The following is a 19,770-nucleotide window of genomic DNA, read 5'->3' as shown; positions in this document are numbered from 1 at the left end:
CCCCTGGTGGGTCGTGACCCACCAGCTTGGGAACCACTGTTCTAGGCATACATTAAACTAGGAGAAGGGATGGAGCTTACTTTTGGGGCCAAGGAATTCTGTGAACTGAACTGGGTGACCAACTGTGGGGGTCCAGTAGTTCTTGTCTGAAGATGTAGGTTTCACTTTCCCATGTTCGAATTGTGCTAAACCGTGTTGGTGCTTCTGGAGAGGACCTAAGCCGCACTTCCATTACAGCCCTAATCCACTGTCAATGCACTTCTATTCCACCAATGGTTTGTTAAGGAATCTGAGACCTGGTAGAGCTACCCTTAACAAACTAGTCTCCAGAATGCATTGGTGTAATACAAGTGCATTGAAAGTGGTTTAAATCAGCAGCCCCAGCTAGGCTTGAACTGACGTATCCACATTCATGTTGTTATAAATTTGTTTTGTAGTGCATAGTTTGTTTTGCTATGATGCAGGCCCCCTGGAAGCCCAGGACCCGGGGATTTTACCCCCCACCCCTAGGCTTCACTGCTCCATGCATCAATCCAGACAGAGCCAGTCAACAGGCTGCCTGAGCAGAGCCAAGCTCTGCCGAGGCTGCTGCAATATTTGGCAAGGGGAACATGCTGTCCCTCGCTGTGTTTACTGGGGGCAGACCCAAGAGATGAGCAACTTTGCTGACTGCACAGAACCTCCCCCATTAACACAGGCTCTGGCTGGGTCGTCCCATTAGTGCATTCTTGAAGAGCAGTGAAAAGACCAACTGCATTCGCACAGCTGCTTGGCAGGGTTCTCTTCTGGTGACCACATCATTCTTCAGTGAGGCCTCTCAGTTCGGCTTTGGATGCAAATCTGCAAAGGCTGAACTTGGACGACAAGCCCGTTCTGGCCTGAGCACTGCTGAGTTCTTACTTACCACCTGATCCCTGAATATTGGGGAGGGGGCTTTACTCCCCCTGCTTGGCCTCCGGGTTCAATCCTCATCAGGGAGGAAGCGGAGCAGCTCCTGCCTAAACTCCCAGAGAGCTGCTGTCAGCCACCAGGACACCAGATGAGCCCTGCTAAAATGGGGGCTGTCTAGTCCCACATCCTGTTTTCCACGATGCCCCCCCCCATTGCCTCTGGAAAGGCCAGAATCAGGAGGAAGAGGCAAGCCCTTCCTACCCCTTGCTCCCTGTGATCCTGAGGCCCCTCTGAGCCTGGAAGGAGCATGTGGCCATCCAGACAAGTTGCCCTTGAAAAGCATCCTCTGAAGATGACTGGCACAGCTCCCTGCCTTCCTTCCTTCTTTTTGCTGGGAAAAAGGGGGGGGGGGCTCTGAAACCAATCCAGAGTTTTTCCCCATCGTTTCCACATGCGCTACCTCCGACGCATCCTCAGCATCACCTGGCAGGACAAAGTTCCAAACAACACAGTCCTGGAACGTGCTGGAATCCCTAGCATGTATTCACAGCTGAAACAGAGACGCCTGCGTTGGCTCGGTCATGATCCCAAAGGATCTCCTCTATGGAGAACTCGTGCAAGGAAAGCGCCCTACAGGCAGACCACAGCTGCGATACAAGGACATCTGCAAGAGGGATCTGAAGGCCTTAGGAGTGGACCTCAACAAGTGGGAAACCCTGGCCTCTGAGCAGCCTGCTTGGAGGCAGGCTGTGCAACATGGCCTTTCCCAGTTTGAAGAGACACTTGGCCAACAGTCTGAGGCTAAGAGGCAAAGAAAGAAGGCCCATAGCCAGGGAGACAGGCCAGGGACAGACTGTACTTGCTCCCAGCGTGGAAGGGACTGTCACTCCCGAATCGGCCTTTTCAGCCACACTAGACGCTGTGCTGGAACCACCATTCAGAGCGCGATACCAGAGTCTTTCGAGACTGAAGGTTGCCAACACACACCAGTCCAACAGGACCAGGGTGTTGGATCTCAGGGCCCAGGCCTCAGGGTCACTGTGGCCCTGAACAGGAGCACTGAACACAGGGAAGAGAAGCACCTCAACTGAAGCACAAATAGGCAACGAGTCATTCACATTCTGGCCCTATTTTTCCCAACCTTCACAGCTGTGTCGCTTCCCTCCATAAACACCACCTTGTTCAGCATTTCTCAGCACAAAGCCCCTCCCGGTCCCCCTTCTGTTGCCTGCCAGTACACCACAAGCACCTCAATCAATGGCCAAAGACCCACAAAGGCACATGTTGAGGGAAGGCCATATACCTGCATGCACATATAGTCCCAGAGCAGCCCTGATCATTCCTATGGGAACCCGCCCCCATGTCTTTAAATCTCCAGTGTAGACACTGCCATGGGGGTGTCGGCGTGGGAAACGGAGCACATCAAAGAGGGCGGCAGCAAAGGGTTTCCACAGAGTTGAACTGTGATCAGGTATCTCTTTTGTCTTATATTTCTGTGATGTGTCACTCCCAAGTTGTCCCAGAGAGGAAGCTGTAGCACATTAAAAACATAAGGCCATGCTGGGGTTTAGCTGTGTGGAAATGGTTGTGCAAATGTGTGCTTTTTGGAGCCCATTCTTTTCCCCTGAATGTATTACAGACAGCGAGAATCTCTTAAGCACAAAAAGCCACTGAGTTTTGTAATGTGACTCAGGGCCCAACCCTATCCAGCTTTCCAGCACTGGTGCAGCCACAATGTAGCCCCAAGGTAACAAAATTCCCTTACCTTTTGAAGGCCTCTGTGACAGCCCCCCCCCCACATGCCCCACTGGCACAGTTGCACCAGCACTAGAAAACTGGATAGGTTTGGGTCCTCAGTTGTTTATTGGTGAGCAGAGAGAGAGAGAGAGAGAGAGATCCTAACAGCTTCCAGATGCTGCCGCTCAGGGAACCCACAGGGAGTGGGTCTGTGAACTTTCAACAGCTTCTTCTCCTTGAGCCACATCATCCACTGGGGTCTCAGCATCTTGGAAGAAGCTGGTCTTGACCGAGCAGAGGCTCTGCCTTGTGTTCTTGAACTGATAGAGCCGTAGCTTAAACAAACGCTGCAGCTTCTCCTGGAACTGACTGCCAATGAAATAGTACAATAAGGGGTTGATGCAGTTGTTAGTGAACCCCATTAAGAGCCCAAACGGCAGAGCTTCGTCAATGACGGAGGTGACCCAGCAGTCCCTGATCACCTCCAGCGAGACCAGGGCGTCCAGAAAGGTCAGGACATGGAAGGGGAGCCAGCAGGACAGGAAGGCCACCACGACTGCCGCAACCAGCTTCAGCACACGGTCTGTTTGCTGCCTGTTCCTCCCAAATCTCTGGGCCCGCAACAAGTGCACCCCAATCCGGATGTAGCACGTGACTATGATGGCCAGGGGGATCAGGAAGCCCACGGTGCTCTTCATCAGGGCCATTCCAGCTGACCACCTGGAGTACGTCTCAGCCGGGAAGGCCATGACGCAGGCGGTCACGTTCAGGTTTGGGATGTCTCGGGTATCGCGAAAGTAGAAGGTGGGCAAGGAGGTCAGGGTGGCGAATCCCCAGACCAGCAACACAGTGGCAAAAGCCCTCTGCAGCGTCCCTTGCTGAGACTGGAAGGGGTGGAGGATGGCCTGGTGGCGGTTCAAGCTCATGCAGGTGATGAAGAAGATGCTGGCAAAGGTGGTCAGCGACAGGACCGAGCTCGAGACTTTGCACATGGTGGAGCCAAAGAGCCAGTTGTACCCGTAGGCGTAGTAGACCGCCCAGAGCGGGAGCGTGGCCAGGGCCAGCAGGTCCACCACAGCCAGGTTGAGGATGTAGACAGTGGGCACGTTCTTCAGGCTCCTCTGCTGCCACAGCACGATGATCACCAGGCTGTTCCCCACCAGGCCCAGGACAAAGAGGACGCAGTAGAGCACTGGGATGAGCTTGATCTGGGAACCGGAGAGGCTGACGGAGCAGAGGTCGGCCTCTGTGCTGGGACTGCTGCTCGGGGGCGAGGAGAGGCCTTGCAGTGCCCACTCTGTGGCGACAGCCGCTGAGGCGTTGCTGGGGTGCATGTTGGCAGCAGGCAGGCAAAGGGACCTCCAGGAGGGGGGCCTCTCACATCACACTCAACATCTGCAAGAGAAACATTAAAACGATGAGCTGCCCGATGAAGCCCATTCTTGGTTTCTTAAGTACACTGATGGGAGCCACTGAGGGCAAAACTAGACGCGATGTGGGAACTCCATATTTGGGGCTCTGAATGTTGTTGTTTTTCCTTTCAATGTGGAATTGTGGGTAGAGGGATCTGGGGTCGGGCCAAAGTGCTGGGGAAGGGGGCTGACACTTTCCCCCCTATACCTTGGCCCTAAGTCCCATAGTGACTTCGCGACTGGTCACTGCAAAGGGGGCTGGAGATAAGAATAGGCCTGGGGAAATAAGAATTTCCCCTGGGGGCTGGGGATAAGAATAGGCCCTCAGTTTGGCTGTACTTGTCGTAAGAGGCGACTAAACAGCCACCAGGTAGATGGGACTCGTCAGCCTGGGAAGGCAGCTCATCTGAGAGAAGGAAAACTCTGACCCCAAACTTCCACTGCCTTGTGGCTACATCCATTCATGGAAAAGGCTTCAGGAGTCAACCTCGAGGCAAAATCCGGAGCCGGAGTCCCTGAGGCAGTTCACGGCTGAACACAGTCACGTTCTGGCAACTCCTGCGACGCCGCTGGAACCAACCGTATTGGCCTCTGCCTTTCCATTGGACCATTTCAGCGACGTGGAGAGGGGGGATTTGCTGCATGGGTAACAGCCTATCTTCCATACCTACTTTACCCAGGCTTCGCGCACTGGAGAGGACACTCTGTTCCAGAACCACCATTCAGAGCGTGACACCATAGTCTTCTGAGACTGAAGGATGCCAACAACAACTGCAAAGGAGAAAACTTATGGACACAAAATGCCCATTCATTGTTCACTTCTGCTGTTCATAGCAGTTGGGGCTCTGTAAATAGCATTTTAATCAGACACTGATACAGGGTGAGGGGTTAGACCCCCTCATGCCTACGTAGGGGCCCCACATGGAAGGAGTCTCCCCTAAAAAGAAAAAGATGTGAAGGCTGCAATCATGGAAGCCCCACATCAGACCTCATCCCCCCCCTGGGGGTGGGGGGAGGGGAGAGAGATTAGACCCTGTCTCAGGCTCCAAAGTGAGGCATGAGATTTAACCAAGCCAGCTCCAACTCCTGCTCCAACTTTTCTCTGGCTGAAAGTGCAAGCTTCACGATGTGCCGTGAGGATCACCTGCGCAGCTAACATTTATCGCTGTACCTTTTGTTCATGTGAAAAGGAATTTATAATTCCAGTGGAAAGGAAGGCCAAGAATTAACTGAGCAAATGCGAAAGGACCCCCTTGGCTGTTGCTCTGTTCAGTCAGGGGCTTAATTCCTCCAGTTCTCTGTGCAACCTGGCAAGGATATGCGATGACGAGTGGAACCCCTTGAATGAGAAAGGAGGGTCTGAGAAGTGCTGTTCATGCCAAGCTCGGCCTTGGTGGCCACTTGGTTGAGCTTTGTGAGAAGCAGAGACAGCGATACTTGCCTGGGAAGGCTCTCCTCTGGGCTACACATCCTTCTGCTGCTGGATCAGACTGGGGGGGGGGGTCTATCTAGTCCAGCACCTTGCAGAGTCACCCAGATGCCTTCAAAAAGCTCCTAAGTGGGACGGTGGTATGGAGACAAAGGCACATCCCAGCACTCGGTGGTGCGCACTGCCTCGGAACATGGAAGCTCCACCAAATCATCACTACCACCAGCGGCTCAGAGTTTCCTAGACTTGATCTGAGAGCAGCTCCTCCACAAGGATGGGACCCCCCAATCCTTTGGAGGTTCACAGCCTTGATGGCCCTGGCAGTTTGCAAACTCCACGCAAAGGCACGAAAGCCAGCCGGGCCCGCTGTCGGGGGGGGGGGGGGACTGGCCACACACAGAGGTGGTGAGACCCAGTAGCATAGCTAGAGGGGGGCGCAGCACTAAGTTTGGCAGGGCGCCCCACCTCGACGTGCAAGTCTTGCAGGGCACCTCAGCGTGCCAGGCAAGCAGCCCCTTCCTCCCTTGGAGCCATTCCGGCCGCTGAAGCACCCCGGGGTGAGGCGCCCTGCAAAACTCAGGGCTTCGCCCCCCCTCTAGCTACGCCGCTGGGTCAGACGGCAGTCCCAGGCCGTGACTCGACTGGCGAGTCCGCATCCCAGCAGCCTTCTCCCCCCCCCCATGCTGGGCAGCTTTCGGTGGTCTCCACGCAAAAGCGCGCCGAGGGGGCGTTCGTCGTGGGGGGGGGGCGGGCGCGAGGCTGCGAAGGGGAAGGGCAGGCGAGCGGGCTTACCTCGGCAGCGCACCAGGGTGGGGGGGTCTCCTCCGCCACGGCCCCCCAGGCAGGCGCCCCCTGCACTCGGTGCGGACTGGGCAGCGAGTGGCCCGCTCAGCCCCGAAGGTGCGCGCAGCCTCCTGGACGGCGCGGCTGCCGGGCTCCGAGTGGACGCCTGGAGGAGGCAGCCTCGCCCCGGCCAGTGCCAGCCCTCCCAGCGGAGGGCGGAGGACCCGGAGCCCCCTCCCCGCCTGGCGTTGGCCCCGCGGCGTCTCTCTGGCGCTCCCAGCTGCAGAGCGAGACCCGTGATGGGGGCGCCTGGGGGGGTCTCGGTCTGGGGGGGCGCCCCCCCCACATCAGTGGTCTTCAACCTTTTCCATGCCAGGACCCCGTCAGTCAACCAATGTGGGAATGGGAGTCTGGAGAGCCCCCTTTCATTCCCCCCCCCAGGATCCTGCCCTCCAACCCCGGCCACCCCCTTAATGCCCTCACAGCCCTGTTCACTGTATCCCACTCCGTCCATTCCCAGGCGTCTGAGGCTTTGTATTTGTGGAGCAGGACAGATGGAGGCTACTGCACATTACCAGCTTCATTGCCAGCTTTATCGAAACCCCAGGGTAAGATTTTTGGAGCCTATATTGGCTACCCTCCAAGGGGAGAACACACTAAGGAAAGTGTGCTGGTTGCTTTCTGATTGTGACCCATCCGTCACTTATTGTGGGGCATTGTTTGCCAAAGCTGCCAGAACTATTTGTGCCAGCTACTTGGGGGAAACAGCAGTAGATTGTAAAGGAGATTCCCTAATACGATGGGTGTAGGTGCCTTTGTGCTTGATTTTGACCTCATTTTATCAAGGTTTGTATTTGATGTATACCTGGATCCGTATATTTTATCTTATCTTATTCTATTGTGATGGCTTTTAGCTAATACAATAAACAATTTTGACTTTGACTGTATCCCACTATTCTGATTACAGAGAGAAAAACAGTGACCCTGAAGCCTGGCACTAGTGAAAGCTCTTTGAGCACCATTGCGTGGGACTGGGACCCCCTCCCCTGGTTCCTGAAGGGGGGCCTCCCCCTTGTCCTGGTGGTGCTCTCGGCCACGGGTCTTCCACCTTTCTTGTGCCACAACCCCACTATAGAAATAAATAAAATATGAGACTGAGGACCTCACTGGCTATCCCCCCTCCCATGACCTTAACTGCCTACTCCCACTGACGCCCACTCCTCACCCCCCCATTAACGCCCTCCCAGCACTGTTCACTGTCACCAAATATTCTTATTAGAGAGAGCAAAAAAGTGCCCCTGAAGCCAGGCACTGGTGAAAGCTATTTCAGCACAATTGCTAAGAACCTGAGCAGGACTGGGACTGGGACTGGGACAACCCCACAACTGAGGCTTCACAACCCCATTGGGATCCCAAGCCCAAGCTTGAAGAACACTGGCCTAGATGATGATGATGGTCTGCTGCTTTTCAACAACAAAGTTCACTAAGGGCACAATCCTAACCCCTTATGTCGGTGCTTTCCAGCACTGACCTAAGGGCAATGCAGCTCCAAGGTCAGGGAACAAACATTCCCTTCCTTTGAGGAGGACTTCATCTACTTTACCCAGGCCTCGCGCACTGGAGAGGACACTCTGTTCCAGAACCACCATTCAGAGTGCGATTACCAGTCTTCCAAGACTGAAGGATGCCAACACACTTGGGCTACAATCCTATGTACTCTACACACTTACCTGGGAACAAGTCCCATTGAATGCAATATGACTTACTTCAGAGGAGACCTAGGGCAAAATCTTCACTCAGCCAACACAGTGAGTGACACCCAAATGCAGGATGAGGCACACGTCCCATTGGCACCGCTATGCCCTTGCTGGAAAGCACTGGCAGAAGGGGTTAGGATGGTACCGTTAGTGGTTTAAAGAGAAAACCAAAATAACTGAATGGCTCCCTGCCCCAAAAGGGCTTACAGGCTGCAATCCTAACCACACTTTCCAGAGAGTAAGCCCCATTGAACAAAATAGGACTTACTTCTTACTTCTAGGACTTACTTCTAAGAAGACCTGGTTAGGATTGTGCCCACAGTCTACAGTGGTTCTCAAACGTTTTAACCCAGGACCCACTTTTTAGAATTATAATACATTGGGACCCACTGGAACTGATGTCATTAACCTGGTAGTGATGTCATGGCTGGAACTAACATCATCAAGCAGGAAAATTTTTTAACAATCCCAGGCTGCAATCCTACCCACGTTTACCCAGGAGTATGCCCCACTGACTATTATTGTTAAAAGCAAATGCATTGTAGCCTGTTAAAAGTACAGATTCCCCCACCTCCAAATGTAGTCACATACCATGTTGGCATCAAGTCTAGTATACTAAAAAATAAAATATTGAAATGAATGGGAACCCTCCTGAAATTGACTCATGACCCACCTAGTGGGTCCCAACCCACAGCCTGAGAAACATTGGTCTAAAAAGATGCAGAAGAGACACCAGAAAAGACGCTGTGGTGAAGAGGACCTGTGAGGCTGGCCCAACCCTATCCAACTTTGCAGCATTGATGCAGCTATGCCAATGGGGCATGCACTGCATCCTGCGGTGGTGGGGCAGTCACGGAGGCCTCATTGAAGCAAGAGAATATTTGTTAACTAACATCAAGGCTGCATTGAGGCTGGTCATCAGCTCTGAAAAAGTTGGCTCATAAGAACAGCCCCACTGGATCAGGCCATAGGCCCATCTAGTTCAGCTTCCTGTATCTCACAGCGGCCCACCAAATGCCCCAGGGAGCACACCAGACAACAAGAGACCTCATCCTGGTGCCCTCCCTTGCATTTGGCATTCTGACATAGCCCATTTCTATAATCAGGAGGTTGCGCATAAACATCTTGGCTTGTACCCCGTAATGGATTTTTCCTTCAGAAACTTGTCCAATCCCCTTTTAAAGGCATCCAGGCCAGTCGCCATCACCACATCCTGTGGCAAGGAGTTCCACAGACCAACCACACGCTGAGTAAAGAAATATTTTCTTTTGTCTGTTCTAACTCTCCCAACACTCAATTTTAGTGGATGTCCCCTGGTTCTGGTGTTATGTGAGAGTGTAAAGAGCATCTCCCTATCCACTCTGTCCATCCCCTGCATAATTTTGTATGTCTCAATCATGTCCCCCCTCAGGCGTCTCTTTTCTAGGCTGAAGAGGCCCAAACGCCGTAGCCTTTCCTCATAATATAAGGCTCTTCCTCATAAGAGGCTCAGATCCCCTCCCACTGCTAAATATAAGAGGAGAGGCACTACTTGAAAAAATCACTTTTTTACTCAATTAGTTGGGGGAGCTGGATACATTTATCAACAAAAGCATGCAGGAAGTTGTGCAAGGGGCAACTGGTTACTGGAAGGGTGAGAGAGAGATAGAACGAACACAGCAGGGAGTCCAAGCAGTGGAGGATTAATGGGGAAATGATGAGGGCATCAGGCCAATTTCTTGTTGATTCTTGTTCTCCCAGCAGGGATGATGAATGTGTGGAATTTGCATTGATCTTGCACGGGGGGGGGGGGGGGCCGTTCTGTTCAAAGGGAAACAGAGGTCCAAACAGATAACACATGGCAGGGCCATTTGCACGCTCTAACAATGTGGCTTCTCCTACATATTGGGAATGATGCCAACCACCTTTCTGGCTTGGGTCTCCCCAGCATCAAAGGCCACCTTTCCTCCAAGGGGCACGATCCAGCGGGAATGCCCTCCCAGCTTTCTGTGTGCCCCAGAATGCTTCCTGTGCGCTGGGACCAGCACGAGTTTTTGCAGTCAGGGAGAAAACTCCTCCCATCCGCACTGAGAACCCGAGAGCAGCATGGAGCATTTCTTCTCCAGGAGGCCAGGGTGGGATGTTGGACTGTCAGCATCAACAGAGTTTTTGAACACATTTGCCTTCCAAGGGTGGCAGCAGGAAATGTTTTCAGTACATTATATGCTGCCTCTTCCTCCCCCCCCCACTCACCCCCCCAACACTGTGAAATGGAGTTAAAAATAGGGCATTCCTTTTTCAAAATGATGAGATCTAATTATTGGAGCAATCCTGTTCTCATGCTTTTAAGTTACCACAAGAATAAATCATTTTTTTTCTGTAGGGGGGGGGGATTCTATATATTCATTTATTATAAGATGTTTTAATCTTGTACACATGTAGGAACTGCATAGAAATGTCACAGACAAGATGCCGCCCCTTGTGTTTCAGGGTCTTTGAGTTGTGCCACTCACCATTTTCTACAATCCTCTTTGAATTCAGGTGCAGTTATTTATTTACTGGAAAAACAGAACCACAAGGGCACCTAAAGCCTTTTGCAGCTAACTCAGCAGAACAGTCATGAAATTGGACAGCTGCCAACACAAATGCCACCTTGGAACAGAGAGCTGCTTTCTGCAGAGTCAGTCCGTTGGGCCAGTGGGGTCAGTAGTGTTGATGCTGCCTGGCAAAACTGCAGACAAAAAGGGTGTCCAGCGCTACCTGAAGGTGTTACTCAGGACTGAACCCAGGACCACGTGCAGCAGGCCCTTGGCTCTTCCCAAACAGCAGAATTCTCACTTGGCTCCTGAAGGGGCACAAGGATGGGGACAAAACAACACTAATGCCAAGGAGGTTGAGCTCCTTGCAGGTGGCTACTGCATCTCACTTGGCAAAGGACTTGCCTGAGCTGTTGAACGGGGAACGCACAAGGCCAGGCACACACTTAAGGAGGAAGTTTGTCCTTTGAGTCTCCAGGGTCCCAATCATGTAGGGCTTTCAAGGTAAGAAAGAGCACCACAAATTGAGCCCTGAAACACAACCAGGCAGTAGCGTTGCTACAGGGAGGGCAAAGCACTAAGTTCCGCAGGGCATCTCACCATGCTGTGCAAGCAGCCTCTCCCCTTCAGAGCCATTCTAGAGCAATACGGAGGCATACACCTTCTGGAGGTGTTCCAGAGGGGCCTTCTGGGTGTACGCCTCTGTTTAGCTCTAACAACTGGAATGGCCCTGAGTGGAGGGGCTGCTTGCACAGTGCTGTGAGGCACCCTGCAAAGTTTGTACACCAAGGTGAAGCACCCTGCAAAACTTAGTGCACCCTGCAAAACATAGCCCCCCCCCGCCGTAGCTATGCTACTGCAGCCAGGGCAGCCCCAAGAGAAATGGGGAAATTTGGTCCCAACACACAGATTGTGCGATACGGCTCCCTCCCACCTGAGGATAGCATGCCCTGCGGATCCAGATAACGTGGTTCTTTTTAAGGTGCTCTGAGACTCATTGCTTATCTTTACTTTGGCAAATGACAGGCTTCTGTAAACAACTCAAACTGGGAAGCAAAATGCAGTAGCGCAGCTACAAGGGGGCAGCACCACAGTAAGTATTGCAGGTGCTGCAATGCGCTGTGTAAGCGGCCCTCCCACTTGTGGTCACAGCATTTCTGGGCAGCAATGACAACGTGTGTGTTGCCATCGCTGCCCAAAATGGCTCCAAGGGCGAGTGGGAGGGGCCACTTTCATGACATACTTGCTCAGATGCCAGGAGCTTGAGGGACAGAGTCAGGAGGGGGAATTGTCTCCATTTCCAAAAAGGGACAAAACTGCCTGGCAGAAGAACCAAACGTACCGTTTTGCTCAAAGACGTTGCTCAATCATGACTTTTCAGAAAACCCTCTTTTTACTGGATTACGGGGCTGGGGCACCTTCCTTTTGAGGAAAGGCTACGGTGTTTAGGCCTCTTCAGCCTAGAAAAGAGATGCCTGAGGGGGGACATGATTGAGACATACAAAATTATGCAGGGGATGGACAGAGTGGATAGGGAGATGCTCTTTACACTCTCACATAATACCAGAACCAGGGGACATCCACTAAAATTGAGTGTTGGGCGGGTTAGGACAGACAAAAGAAAATATTTCTTTACTCAGCATGCGGTTGATCTGTGGAACTCCTTGCCGCAGGATGTGGTGATGGCACCTGGCCTGGATGCCTTTAAAAGGGGATTGGACAAGTTTCTGGAGGAAAAACCCATTATGGGTTACAAGCCATGATGTGTATGTGCAACCTCCTGATTTTAGAAATGGGCTATGTCAGATGCAAGGGAGGGCACCAGGATGAGGTCTCTTGTTATTTGGTGTGCTCCCTGGGGCATTTGGTGGGCCGCTGTGAGATACAGGAAGCTGGACTAGATGGGCCTATGGCCTGATCCAGTGGGGATGTTTCTTATGTTCTTAACCCTCAATTACAATGCAGTTTGGAGATCCAACTTCTTCTGCCCTTCACTAACTTAAGAGAATACACTTGAAGGGAGGGAGTTCCAGCCACCAGCAGGGAGGTCACCCAACCCGTGCGATTTCTCTTCCACAGATTATTCCAAAGAATGCAATATTTCAAAATGTTCCAGCAAGACTGCCAAATCGCACCCTTGAGCTCAAAAATACCCTGACATGCCAAGTCCTGCATGTGGGATCCAGATGCCAAAAGCATATTTGCAAGTTCACTGTTAGGGAGCTGGGGGGAAAAAGTCAGATTTACCAGACCCTGAAGACCTCAGTGAGCAATATGTAGGTCATTGGAACATGTTTACATCTGTACAGCTGTCGGGGGACTGCCGCGTTTCCTTCCTGACGGCAAAGAGGCCGATTCTGCCAGGCTGGGCTGGACTAAATGTCAGAGGCAGTCTGGTTCACTGTCTACTGAAACTGACCTGCAACAAAGCAGTTTGTCCTGGAAAAGCCTCCTGGTTTTCTCCTTCCAGTTTTATCTGCCACATACACATGCAGAGGGCTTGCTAAAGAGGACTGGTTGGCAGTTCTGAGCGTTTTATTCCTAGTCCCTGAACTTGTAAGTGGATTTACCACTTACCCAGAATCCCTTAAACCAAACAGCTGTTTCTCAAACTGTGGGTTGGGACCCAAGCCAATTTCAGCTGGGTCCCCATTCATTTCAATATTTTATTTTTAATATATTAGACTTGATGGTCCCATGGCATGTGACTGCTTTTGGGGAAATGTTACAGACCTGTACTTTTAACAAGCTACTATGTATAATCTTTTAACAATGATAGTCAATGGAACTTACTCCTGGGTAAGTGTGGGTAGGATTGCAGCCTAGGATTGCAGCCTAGTTAAAAATTTTTCCTGCCTGATGATGTCACTTCCCATCATGACACCACTTCTGGTGGGTCCCGATAGATTCTCATTCTAAAAAGTGGGTCCCAGTGCTAAATGTTATAGAGGACTGGTTGGCAGTTCTGAGCATTTTATTCCTAGTTTCTGAACTTGTAAGTGGATTTGCTGCTCATCCAAAATCCCGTAAACAAAAATAAATTTGACATTTTGGACCTTAGTGGCTAACTAAATCAGAATGAAACATAATAAATTTTGAACAGTTCTAGAATCTGTGCTAAATTTAGCTCATTTCACTCCTGCTGCAGGCAAAAGTGGAGTGGAATTCTTGGAGTGCAGGGAGCAGAGTGTCCTCTAGAGAAAGGGGGTGGATATAGATACACTGGAGGAATGCAGCCAGCAAGAAGAGTGGACCGTTCACCCTAGGTCACAGGGGTGCCCAAACCCCGGCCCTGGGGCCACATGCGGCCCTCAAGGCCTCTCAATGCGGCCCTCAGGGAGTCCCCAGTCTCTAATTAGCCTCTGGCCCGCTGGAGATTTGTTGGAGCCCACACGGCCGGACGCAACTGCTCTCAGAGTGAGGGCGACTGTTTGACCTCTTTGCAGGAATGAACAGACCTCAGGCCCATCCGAATCTGTGCAGAGATTGTGTTTGGGCAATACTTTAATAAGTTGCTTGTGTGGGTAGGTGAGCCAGCTCAGCTTCCCCCCCCCCCAGGTCAAAAATTCACAAGATTTTAATGAGATTCACTAAGCCACCCCTGTGGAGCTTGTTGGGCTTTTGGCAGTACTTCACTGATTTATGAGGGAGGGTGCGTGAAGCAGCTTTCTACATTCCTGCATCAGACCATTAGGTCAGCATTGTCAAGACTGCTCTTCAGGGATTCGTGCAAGAATTTGACTCTACTCGGAGATACTATCAGGGCTTGGAAGTGGGACCTTCTCTGCATCCCAGGAGATGCTCTCTCCTGGAGCAATGGGCCCCCTTTACTGCTGGGAACCAGACTGCAGAACTGATCCTACTGCACCCAGACCTCAACCCTAGGCAAGCAAGGGGCCAGGTCACCCACTGCAGAGATGGCTGCAGCCCGCAAAGCTCTATCAATGCCATTCATGTGATGATCACACCACTGTCACCTGTCCCCTCCCTCCCTCCCTCGCAGCCTGTCCTCATGCCCACCTCTGTGTTCTTTCATGGTGTGATGCAAGCCTAGCTCCTGAGTCTCCCTGTGATCATCAGAACTGCCCTAGGCTAAGCACATTGCAGAGTTTGGAAGGAAGCCAAGCAAGTGGGCAGTCGACCAACCAACCTACACCTGTTCCAGGACTAGGTACAAAGTTTGTACAGACAGTGAAATATGGGGACTGTGTCTATCTGCAGAGGAGGGGGGCAGATAGAGCAGCTTGTTCTACCTGCCACTCTGTCCTCCACTTCATAGCCCAAAACAGGAGCCTGGGGGCTTGGGGAGCAACTTAGGGTTAACAAGAAGGAGCCCATGAGTACTGTACTGGCAAAGTCATGGTGAACAGACTTCACAGCAGCTATTTGCCATGACACATAAATAGAGCATCTAATTCCAAGGCAGTCTACCTTTGGATTTCAGTGGGGGTAAGACTAAGGGAGAACTGTTGCCTTTGTGCCCTGCCCCCCAGGCCTTGGGGGAAGCAGGATGCTAAACTAAGAGGGCCTTTAGGAGCGAGCAGGAGTCTTCTGGTGTCTTCCTCAAAACCACAGTTCTGTTTGGAACATGAATGCAGATGCACAAGATGCAAATGAGCCAAGTCTGCAAATAACTGCAAATCTGAGCCAAGTCTTGCAGAATTAGTGCCAAATTAAAGTCCTCCAGGAGCTGTTTGCTCTCAAGGGTGTGGCACAGATCTGGGTTCACATCAGCAGGTGGGAACCAGGGGGTGGGGTCTGATTTAATGCAAAAAAAAAAGGGGGGGGTACTGACCCCTCCTCCACCCACTATTTTCATCCCTGTCACCCAAATGTTTCTCTCTGTCGCTCAGTGGCTTAACTTCCCATAACAGAGCTGGGATGGGGGGGAACACCACTGGGTCAATAGCAGGTGAAGGCACAGGCTGGAGGAAGAGGAAGGTTCCCAGCAGTGGCATAGCCAGAGCAAAAGCTCTCGCCCTTCTTTCTCCCCTTTGGAGCCATTGTGTTTATGCCTCCCTTTTGCTCCCAGCACTCGGAATGGCTCTGAAGGGGAGGGAGAGGGGCCACTTGCCCGCTGTGGTGCTTTGCACCCCCACTGGCTACGCCACTGGTCCCACAGTCCTCACTGTTGCTCCTGAAGCTGCCCCCCTCCTGCCGCCTACGCAGCAAATCCAGGCTTAAGGCGCATGAAGCTGCCACCAGCAGGCTGAGCCAGAGTTCAAGTCAGGCTGTGGGAGTTGCTTGAGAGCAGGTAAGCACTCGGCTGAAACAGGGATTAGGATGGAAGGAAGGGCAGGGGCGGCTGTCGCTTTGGGGGAAGGAGAGGGTGCCCGGCTCTAAAGGCTTTGGGGACCTCCGTGACACGCACCCTCCTTTCCCACCTCTTGCCTTGCTTTTGCAGCTGCACTACCCTCCCCACTGCTTGTGGCCCAGAAGCTGCCCCAGCCTCACAAAACACAGGCACCACATTAGCTCTCATTTGACTAAGAACTTGATCCCTGCTGGCCGGCCTGTGGACGGCTTAATCTCCTCCGGGCTCCTTCACTCCCACCAGGGCTGCCTACGGTGCTGTCCCGTTTCTCTTGGACAGAGCTGCGCAGCTTTTTGGCCCATGCCGGGACATGCTCTGCGTGCTTCTCCTTGCTGTCCTCGGTGGTGCGCTGAGGCACAGCCCGGGCACAGGCGCCACGGTGTGCCCTCCCATGTGTAAATGTTCTCCCGACGCCACTATTTACTGTAACAGAGCTGGACTCAGAAGCCTGCCCAAGGAAATCGCAGCCTCCACAGTCTCCCTGAGCCTGTCCAATAACTTCCTGCGCCTCCTGACTGCCGACGCCTTCAGCAACTTGACCTTCCTGAACAGCCTCTGGTTGGATCGCAACAACCTGACCTTCCTCTACCCGGGGGCTTTCAAGTCCCTCTGCAACCTGAGGGTCTTGTATCTCAGCAGGAACCCCAGGCTGACCTACCTTCACGCCAACACCTTCCTGGGCTTGGAGAACCTGATCAGTTTGGATCTGTCCCACTGCAACCTCTTTGAGATCCACCCCATGGTGTTCTCCCACCTGCGCTCCCTGGAGGCACTCGACCTGACCGCCAACAACATGCGCCACGTCCCCCAAGCCTTCCGGAGCTTGACCAGCCTCACGCGGCTCTCCCTGGAGAAGAACCACATCGAAGCTCTTGGCAAAGATTCCCTGAAAGACATGAGGGCCCTGACGGACTTGAACCTCCGCAAGAACCGCCTCTGGACCATCCAGCAGGAAGCCTTCCTCCAACTGGACAGGCTGAGCATGTTAAATTTAGGGCACAACCGCCTCTCCGATTTGCCTAATCAGCTTTTCAGTAGCTTGACCCAGCTCAGGACCATGCACCTGGAGGCCAACCAGCTCACCCAGATCAACTGCTCCTTGAACAGCCTGCACAGCTTGAGGAAGCTCTACCTGAACAACAACCAGATCTGGTCCATCGCGGGCTCTGCCTTCTCACACCTCCAGGAGCTGAGCTTCTTGCACTTGAACAGGAACAACCTGAGCCGCCTCTCGGGCCACCTGCTCACAGAGCTGCCCAAGCTGAGGTACGTCTTCTTGTCCCACAACCCCTGGCAGTGTGACTGTGGCATGCTGTGGTTCGCCGCCTGGATCCTGACCTACCGAGGCGTGATAGAGGGCATGCACTGCGCCATCCCCGCCGTGCGCAACCAGTCGCTGCTCACGCTCCTTGCCCAGGACGCCTCGTCCAGCTGCTCCCCGGCACCAGGGCTTGTGCCAGAGGAGGCCTGCAACGGACTGCACCCAAGCAATGCTTCCTGCCCCCTGCTTGCTCTGGAGAAAGGGCTTTGCCTCCTGTTGGTCTGGTGGGGCTGCCTCCTCGCTGCCCCTTCTTTGCTTGGGTGACCAGCTGCAGTTGGAAAACAGTTCTTTGGTTTGCTGCAAGGCGGCTATTAAAAAAGGGACGGGCTTCTTCTTCTGTATACGCTGCAGCTGCTCATGAACTCTGTCGTCAGCCAGCGAACAGCCCAATCCAAGCCTATTTTCCAGCACCAACGCAGCTCTGAGATGAGGGCACAAACATCCCTGTACCCTGAGGAGGCCTCCGTGACTGCCCCCCCCCCAATTGCAGGATGCAGCATGTGCCCTGTTGGTGCTGGAAAGTCAGTTTGGATTGGCTGCAAGTCTTGGTTCTGCCAGGGAACCCGACCTCCTCCCCATACACATTCAGCAGCCAAGATAACTCAGTTCCTGCACATGCCATCCAAAAAAAGAAACAGCGATAAGGCACGGAGGGGGGTCCAACAGCAACAACCACCTCCAATGTCAACAGCCAGAAATGAACAACTGAGGAATTTAGTTTTCTCTGTGTTGACAGCTCAATCCTCACACACACCCCCCCCCCCCCACTGGCCTTTCCCTGAATCCAAGGCCAAGTTGCAGATTCTCTGGCAGGCCTGAGACATGGCAACATTCTCTTCTTCCAAAAGCAGCAGCCTGGCATGGGAGGGGCAGAGAGTGCTGCCTTTGATCAAGGGAGACCACTGGCTCACCCAGCTCGCTACTGGTGATCAGGGACATGTGTGGTCAGAGAAGGCAGAGCTTCACTGGTCACATGCCAAGGAAATAGCCTCCATGTCCCCTATGATTTTCTGAGGGGTTGCGCAATCATGGGGGGAGGGAGGGCTGTTGTCATGAGACTGGAGCTGTGGCAAGAAGTCAGCCTCCCCTGTGATTACGCAACAACTCAGAAACTGGGCGGAGTGTGTGTGCAATCACACTGCATTTCTGAGTGACTGTGCAACCACAGGGGAAGCTGAGCTCTCATCTGCCACAGCTCTAGTCTCTCTCTAGACACTAACAGGCATGTGCCTCTACACTACGCTAGACTAGAGACTAGAGCTTGCAGCTGCCAGAGCTCAGACTCGCCTGTGCTTGTGCACTTGCCCTGCAGCTTCTGAGTAGCCTCCAGACTGCAAGTGCCTCTCCAGCCATTCACCTGACCACACATCACTGCTGTTGATGTAGTGACTGGCAATGACTCTCCAAGGCTTCAGAGAAGAGACGTCCTGCTCAGTCCTTCTTGTCAGTGCTGACAAGACTTCTTTACTCAGTATGTGGTTGGTCTGTGGAACTCTTTGCCACAGGCCTGGACGCCTTTAAAAGGGGACTGGACATGTTTCTGGAGGAAAAATCCATTACGGGGTACAAGCCATGATGTGCATGTACAACCTCCTGATTTTAGAAATGGGCTACGTCAGAATGCCAGATGCAAGGGAGGGCACCAGGATGCAGGTCTCTTGTTATCTGGTGTGCTCCCTGGGCATTTGGTGGGCCACTGTGAGAGATACAGCAAGGTGGACTAGATGGGCCTATGGCCTGATCCAGTGGGGCTGTTCTTATGTTCTTAACTACAATTCCCAGGAAGCCTTGCAGGTCTCTTGTGATCTGGTGTGCTCCTTGGGGCATTTGGTGGGCTGCTGTGAGATACAGGAAGCTGGACTAGATGGGCCTATGGCCTGATCCAGCGGGGCTGTTCTTATATTCACGCCCTCTCTTGACATCAAACTCCAGCCCCTCATTCTGAGCATCACCTTCTGATAACACATTCCAAAGAGATTCCAACTTTTCATACACAGTCAGTTCTTCTTGTCCACTAGGGTCGGGTTCTTGGAAGCCCTAGCAGTTAGTGAATTTGCAGCTAATGAACGACTGATACTATGGGATTAATGGGGTTCGGTGCAAGGACTATTCCTAAGGGGGAAGGGGTACCTTACCTGCCATCAGAAGAATCCAGTGGAGACCCTCAGGAAGCCAGCAGAGTGCAGCAGGAAGAAGGTCTCTGAATGCCAGAGAGACCTTCTTGAGGCTGCAGGGACCTTCAGAATGGAGCCTGTGACCAGTGCAGACCCCTTAATGATGGCCAGTGGCTTCTGCCAGCCATTTTTAAGGGGTCTGTGCGTAACGACAGGTAGGGAGCAATTCTGCCCCTCATGGATACCCAGATTTGCAGACAGTGAGTTCGCATATGAAAGATAACACATATGATTGAAAACAAGCCTTACAGAAATCTTGGCCAACTGTAGCCTTCCCCATATTCCATATGGGATTGGAGGCAGGACTGAAGCTGCTCATCAGCTATGTCGGGATCTGAACCCAGGACTCACCCCAGAGAGATTGTGATGAGTTTGCCGACAGAAACCAGATGGGCCTGTATTTAAATGAGTTTATTTCATCTATTGCTTTGCCACC

General features: G+C 52.6%; 2 protein-coding genes across 5 annotated transcripts; one reads left to right on the top strand and one right to left on the bottom strand.

The window, feature by feature from the left end:
* Window positions 1–1,675: 1,675 nt before the first annotated feature.
* AGTR2 (angiotensin II receptor type 2) lies at window positions 1,676–17,712 on the bottom strand. 4 transcript variants are annotated; one of them, XM_066640269.1, is made up of 2 exons: window positions 17,371–17,712; window positions 1,676–4,023 (listed from the first exon to the last, which is right to left on the bottom strand). In XM_066640269.1, the coding sequence occupies exon 2, from the start codon at window positions 3,960–3,962 to the stop codon at window positions 2,814–2,816; it is 1,149 nt and encodes a 382-aa protein (XP_066496366.1). In that variant the 5' UTR covers window positions 3,963–4,023; window positions 17,371–17,712; the 3' UTR covers window positions 1,676–2,813. The 4 variants fall into 4 exon arrangements, with proteins under 4 accessions (XP_066496366.1, XP_066496368.1, XP_066496369.1 ...); XM_066640271.1 differs by lacking the exon at window positions 17,371–17,712 and adding an exon at window positions 17,182–17,361; XM_066640272.1 differs by lacking the exon at window positions 17,371–17,712 and adding an exon at window positions 16,498–16,711.
* Window positions 16,074–17,916, top strand: LOC136663267 (nyctalopin-like). Its single transcript, XM_066640268.1, has one exon. The coding sequence runs from the start codon at window positions 16,150–16,152 to the stop codon at window positions 17,422–17,424; it is 1,275 nt and encodes a 424-aa protein (XP_066496365.1). The 5' UTR covers window positions 16,074–16,149; the 3' UTR covers window positions 17,425–17,916.
* The last annotated feature ends 1,854 nt before the right edge of the window (window positions 17,917–19,770 follow it).

Source organism: Tiliqua scincoides, chromosome 12 (assembly GCF_035046505.1).
Source record: "Tiliqua scincoides isolate rTilSci1 chromosome 12, rTilSci1.hap2, whole genome shotgun sequence".
NCBI classification, from domain to species: Eukaryota; Metazoa; Chordata; class Lepidosauria; order Squamata; family Scincidae; genus Tiliqua; species Tiliqua scincoides.
This window is presented reverse-complemented; position numbering and strand designations above follow the sequence as displayed.

Excerpts from the sequence above, each read along its gene's own strand:
- AGTR2 (XM_066640269.1), bottom strand. The coding sequence starts at position 3,962 with ATGCACCCCAGCAACGCCTCAGCGGCTGTCGCCACAGAGTGGGCACTG.
- LOC136663267 (XM_066640268.1), top strand. The coding sequence starts at position 16,150 with ATGCTCTGCGTGCTTCTCCTTGCTGTCCTCGGTGGTGCGCTGAGGCAC.